At 36.4% G+C, this 6,000-nt stretch overlaps 1 protein-coding gene across 1 annotated transcript; it reads left to right on the top strand.

Moving 5' to 3' along the window:
• Positions 1 to 1,327: 1,327 nt before the first annotated feature.
• Positions 1,328 to 3,710, top strand: LOC121632217 (claudin-3-like). Its single transcript, XM_041973475.1, has 3 exons — positions 1,328 to 1,418; positions 1,560 to 1,683; positions 2,019 to 3,710. The coding sequence occupies exons 2-3, from the start codon at positions 1,561 to 1,563 to the stop codon at positions 2,280 to 2,282; spliced, it is 387 nt and encodes a 128-aa protein (XP_041829409.1). The 5' UTR covers positions 1,328 to 1,418; position 1,560; the 3' UTR covers positions 2,283 to 3,710.
• Positions 3,711 to 6,000: the final 2,290 nt, after the last annotated feature.

Below are 6,000 nucleotides of genomic sequence, written 5' to 3'. Positions count from 1 at the left end.
TATTTACTAAGCAGGACCTTGAAATGAAAACAACTGCAAGAAGAAAAAAATTCACCACAAACTAACGTGGACAAACCTGCTGCAACACACCTGTGCCAGTTTACAGTACCGGCTGACTGTTAATGAGTGTTACCTTCCAGGACTATAACTCCTAACCGTAGTATGGAGGTGTACACTCACTTGTACTCGTTGGCTCGTTTAGGGCTTTTCAGAGGCAGCAACAGGGTACAGCTGATGGGTATGGCATCCAGGATACACTTCCTTCAGTCGGCACCAACGCTCAAATGCTTGACCGATTTTCACCCACACCCTGCTTCATTTTTGGCCCATTTTAATTTGAGAAATGTAACGGGTAGATGCCATTTCTAGACTGTGCTATCGATCTGGCAACTCTGGAGCTCTGCTTCACATGACATCAACCTACTAATGCTATTGGCTTAGAATCCTTCAGTGTAGATGTTGGCATTGCAACCAAATATAAATATTTATATATTTTGGACCCGTCAAAATTTATAAAACAATTATTTATATCCTATAATATATTTTTATTTCAAATAAATACTTTTATTCTGCACCCCTCTAGACGTTCTTTTGATGTATTATTTTTGAAAAAGTTATTTTTTTGATGAAAAAGTTGTAGCTATCACCTTTAATAATTTAATTGTTGTATTCTGGGCTTTTAATTTCTTTTAGTGTATTCTACCTTCTAATTCCTTTCATTGTATCTTAATCATTTCTTTTAGTGAACATTTCATTTTGTGTGTGTGTGTGTGTGTGTGTGTGTGTGTGTGTGTGTGTGTGTGTGTGTGTGTGTGTGTGTGTGTGTGTGTGTGTGTGTGTGTGTGTATTTTAGTGTTTAAATTTATTTTAGTGTCTTTCAGACATGGTTTAACATGCTTGTAAAGAACTTGATGTGGAGGTCCATTAATCTAAATCAGGTGTTTTAGAGTAGGAAAACATCTAAAACATGCCTGGTAGTGGTACTTGAAAACCAGAATTGAGAAAATTTGGCTAATAAATCATTTTGCTGTCAAATTCTTTTAGCTCTTTTGTATACAAGATATTGTATTGTACAGTTTTGATATCACAAGGTAAAAACAAGACAAAAGTTTGAGCCTGTAAGGGACTGATATTTGCAACATCTGAATAAACATGAACAGTGGAAACTAGTTTGAGGTTGTCTGCACCAAGAACAGGTCTTTCTATAAAGGTTGGAAACTAAAACAACACAAAACAACATATGAAACCCACTTCCTGTATGAGCAGATACGTCTGCAAACCAAATACCTTAAAAGAAAGGTTTTCCTGTGAAGAAGCCACTGGGTGTAACACCTTCTCAAGCCAACTAAGAGGAAAGAAGAATATAAACCAGCATCTCAAACAACACACAAGCAGAAATGAACTAAATTTTCACAAAGGTAGGCACGTTTATATTATCTCTTTTTCCACTTAAATGTTAAGCGTAAACTCTAAAAAAAAAGATAGAAAAGGAATGAAATAACAAAAAAGTAAAAAGTGTTAATACTTGCTTTAATGATCCCCTTCTTTTCTTTTTCCAGAATGGGAAAGCAGGTTGTACCTGTGGCCTTAGGAGTCCTCGGACTCATTGGTGTCATTGTTTGCTGCGTTGTTCCTCAGTGGATTGTGGTGTATGGCAAACTTCCCAATGATAGGTTTGGAGAGGTAATAAAACAAAATAAAAAAGTTGATTTTATAAGGATAACTACTCTGTATTCATTAATATAAATTGAAGAAAAATTAACTGTAAAATGTTTTTAAGGTTTGTAATTCAAAGTTCAAACTACACAGTAAATCTGTGTTCTGTACTGTTAGGTATTTGGATTAGTACTACTGATCCATTATTGTGTAATCTATTGTAGTTTAACAGATAACATATTTTAAAAAGTTTATTAGATTGATTATTCTCTAAATGATTTAAATTAAATTAAATTCAAATTATCTCACATAGTCAGTCTCATTAACATAACCCACACTGTCGTTTTTTATGTGTGTGCAAGGTGAAGAAATACGGCCTGTGGATGGAGTGTGCTCTGGAGGAAAATGTGCAGCTAAAGTGCAGGAATCGTGAAACACCTTTAGCCTCAACCTTCCATGCCACCAAAGCCATGCTTGTCATCAGCTGCATGCTCACCTGCCTCAGCCTCCTCATCCTCCTCATCCAAAGTTTCGATGCCAACTGCATCCCCTATCTGCAGAATGAAGATGCAAAGCCTAAAATCTACCCGGTGGTCGGCTGGGCCTGCTGCTGGCTGGCCTTCTGATGATCATCTCAGTCAGCTGGTTTCCTCAAACCTTTGAGCGTTTTTGAAGTCCACCATGACTGGATACACTACGTACCCTGAAATTAGCTATGGAGCATGCGTCTATGTGGGTTGGGTAGCTGGTGTGCTACTGCTTCTTGATGGAGGTCTGCTCTGCTTCTTCACAAAGAAGACCACTCAGATTGGGTCTGTCAGTCTCATTTGAAAGGACAAGAGTCCTCTGCTTAATTGATTTGTAAGGCTAAAAAAACATTTATACTTGTAACGTGATTTTAAAGTTAAAATAGATTAAATTACTCAAATTATTGCCATTTAAATCCAGTTTTACAATGTGAACATAATGCATTCATGGAATATGTTTCTGGAAGCCAGTGTTTATTTCTGTTGCTTAATTGTTTTGTTAGTTTTTTTCCCCCTAAAAGAGAAAAAATATATAAACCACTTTTTCACTTTGTGGTTGACCTTCATTTATCCAAATGTTTAAGAAATTACATTACAAAAAACTTGATAAACTTGGGGTTTTATATAGTAAGAATGGCTTTACATCATTTAGAGAAATAAAATTTGTACGGAAGCATTTAACTGCCACAGCCATGGTATAAAAATTAGAGCAGTATCACGTTATAACGGGAAAGTTTCTCGTTATAACGAAAAATGTATCTCGTTATAAGGAGATTTTTATCTCATAATATCCTCAACATATCCTCGTTTAAACAACGAAAGAACATCTCGTTATAACGTGATACTGCTTCAATTTTTATTTCATAGCTGTGGCAGTTAAATGCTTCTGTAAATTTGTGTGTACAAAGGTTTTTTATTATTATTATTATTCCTTTTTTTATCAGTATTAACAATTATTTGAACATGTAACCAACATTTTCTTTGAGGCAAATTTATTTGTATACCACATTTCATCTTGTGGAAGTAATTTTAATGCATATGGTAATCGATCATATTTACTCATATAACAATCACACGTGGAATCATTCTTGTATTCATATGATACATTTATTCCTTTATTATCCTCAATTACATTTTATAATGTGTATTTTCCTTTTTTTAGAACATTAAAGTTATGATTCTCCTGGTGTGTTCTTGTGTGAGGTCAGGCTGACCACTTTCCTTCCAGACTCGTGATATGGGAAAAGGTTGAGACTGAAGGGGCAGCGGCTTGATACAAACAGTTGTTTAGAAAATAGCAGCCTGTTTGGGCGAGACAATAAGGGAACGGTGCCTCACAGTCTCTCCTTCCTTTTATCAGTCCAGAGACTGGCCTTCAGCTTCGATCAGGTTGAGTAAAACTGAAAATGTAACAAATCAGAGTCCTCCTGTTTGCCCCCGGAGTTAAGACAGCTCTCGCAAATTTGCAACTTTGGTCTGTATTTTTCTTATACTTCTTCTGTAATAAACCTCATATACTTTTACTCATTCTGGGCTCTTGGTAATTCTTCTACAACAATGTACAAGACAATTAAAAGTGCTTTACATAAAACATTAAAAGCATTTCAGCATGGAGCAATAACAAGTGCATTAAAAAACATTAAAAGACATAAAATAAATATAAAAAATAATAAAAATGGAAAGACAATGCTAAAAAAAACAGAGACAAAATGCAAGAAATAAGAGAAAAACAGCATTAAAACATAATCAAGTTTAAAAATTCAAGGAAAAAACAGATGCAGATTTGGACTTCTAAACTAGTGAAATGCAGCAGAGAACAGGTGGGTCTAAAAACCTGGATTTAAATAAACTGATGACCTGAAGGTTCTGGTAGATTCATACTGGGTCAAGATGTCACTGATGTATTTTGGTCCTAAACCATTCAGAGCTTTATAGACCAGCAGCAGAACTTTAAAGTCCATTCTCCGATGAAGAGGCAGCCAGTGTAAAGACCTCAGTGCTGGACTGATGTGGTCCAATTTCTTGGTTTTACTGAGGACTCAAGCAGCAAAGTTCTGGATAAGCTGCAGGTGACTAATTGATTTTTTAGGTAGAACTTGTAAAAACACTCTTACAATAATTAAGCCGACTAAAGATGAAAGCATGGACTAGTATTTTCAGGTCCTGCTAAGACATCAGATCCTTTACCCCTGATATATTCTTAAGGTGATAGTAGGCTGATTTTGTAATTCCCTTAATGTGTTTCTCAAAGTTAAGGTCTGAGTCCATCAATATATCCAGATTTCTGGCCTGGTTGGTGGTTTTGTGGTGTATAAACTGAAGCTCTGAGGTCCACCAGGATGCAGACACTGGAGAGCTACAGACCATGAAGAGGATGCCTGATGCTGGACAGGAAAGCGGTCAGCTACAGACCAGAGAGGACACATAAGGCTGGAGATCAAGGTGATTAGCTGAGGATGAGACACATGATGACGAAGATGTATGTGTACAGTCAGACAGTTGGAAGTTTTGTTTTATATTATTTGTGCAGCAGGGTTGTACATGGCTTAAACATGAATAATAAAGTGTGTTAATGGCATTTTTGAAGTCTTTTTGACTCTTCGTTGCCTCTCTTAAGCCCATAAATAACCAGTGTCAGCTTTGATAATGAAAATTACATTACATTAAATTTTATTTACATTAGAAAATCTTGTGGAGATAAACACTGAATAGAAAACATGATTGTTAACCAGATGAGAAGTTTGACCATTTTACTTTTTCATATAAGTTTTTATTCAAATTTACAGTCAGAATAAACAGTAGCAGCAACGGTAAACAGATAAAACTTCTGTAAAAGAAAATACAGAATATGCACATGTGATATAATAAAAACACTGAAGTTGTGGCAAAATATCTTCAAGTAATGTAGTGAGAGAATTTCACAGCTTTGATGGCAGTTTCAACACTGAATAAATATAATGTGCAATTGTGCTAAAAACAGTGCAAACTATGTGCAGATTTGTCAACAAGAGGCAAACTGAGAGCAGATCCAGATTCTTCTTTAGCTGCTGCAGGCTGTAGACCTCCATGATGACCCAGGACTTCAGTGGAGAGACAGTCAGGTGCTGGGAGTGCAGGACGTGTAGACACACAGACAGACAACAACCGTTTACAACAGTGTTTAGCTGTTTTCTTTATTTGGCTTCATTTACAAGGATGTCTATATTATTACAGTTTCTGGTTTACAGGCTGATGCCAGACTGACGTGTTAGCTGAGTAATTATGTTGTATGAACATGTGGTAGGATTATTAGATCATTTAAAACTTTTTCTGAGTTATGTAATATAAATATGAAGTTGTTTCTTTTGCAACATTGTAATGCACATGAATCATTTGTGCACAGAGTTTAATTAAGTAAAGAAAATCAGACAAAACAAGTAAAAATAGCCCTAACCCCCCGTCATAGCGTCACTAACAGCAGGTGAGCTTACCTTTGCAGTGAGACCGTGTTGTGCAGTCCTGCGGTGGAAGTGTGAACAGATCCTGCACCCAGCCATTCCTGAAATGTCCGTGAGCTTCCAGAGATTTGTAGTTTCTGAACTGTTCGTACGTGTAAACACTGATACCATAAACGAGGTAGCTTGTTATGTCCAGCAATGAGGTTGGAGGTAGTAATGTAGCATCTGCGATCGTAAGGATCTACGACATCCTCTCATCATTCTTCTTTTTATTCATATTGACAACGGAGTAAACGGTTTTAGAACATATTAGTAACTAAAGTACTGCTCCTGGTGTTGCTTGTTTATATCAGAGATGCAACTGATATGGCGCGGGAGGG

This window comes from Melanotaenia boesemani, chromosome 2, assembly GCF_017639745.1.
Source record: "Melanotaenia boesemani isolate fMelBoe1 chromosome 2, fMelBoe1.pri, whole genome shotgun sequence".
Lineage (NCBI taxonomy): Eukaryota > Metazoa > Chordata > Actinopteri > Atheriniformes > Melanotaeniidae > Melanotaenia > Melanotaenia boesemani.
This window is presented reverse-complemented; position numbering and strand designations above follow the sequence as displayed.

Excerpts from the sequence above, each read along its gene's own strand:
- LOC121632217 (XM_041973475.1), top strand. The coding sequence starts at position 1,561 with ATGGGAAAGCAGGTTGTACCTGTGGCCTTAGGAGTCCTCGGACTCATT. Across the intron at positions 1,684-2,018 it reads CCAATGATAGGTTTGGAGAG|GTGAAGAAATACGGCCTGTG; the intron begins GTAATAAAACAA and ends TGTGTGTGCAAG.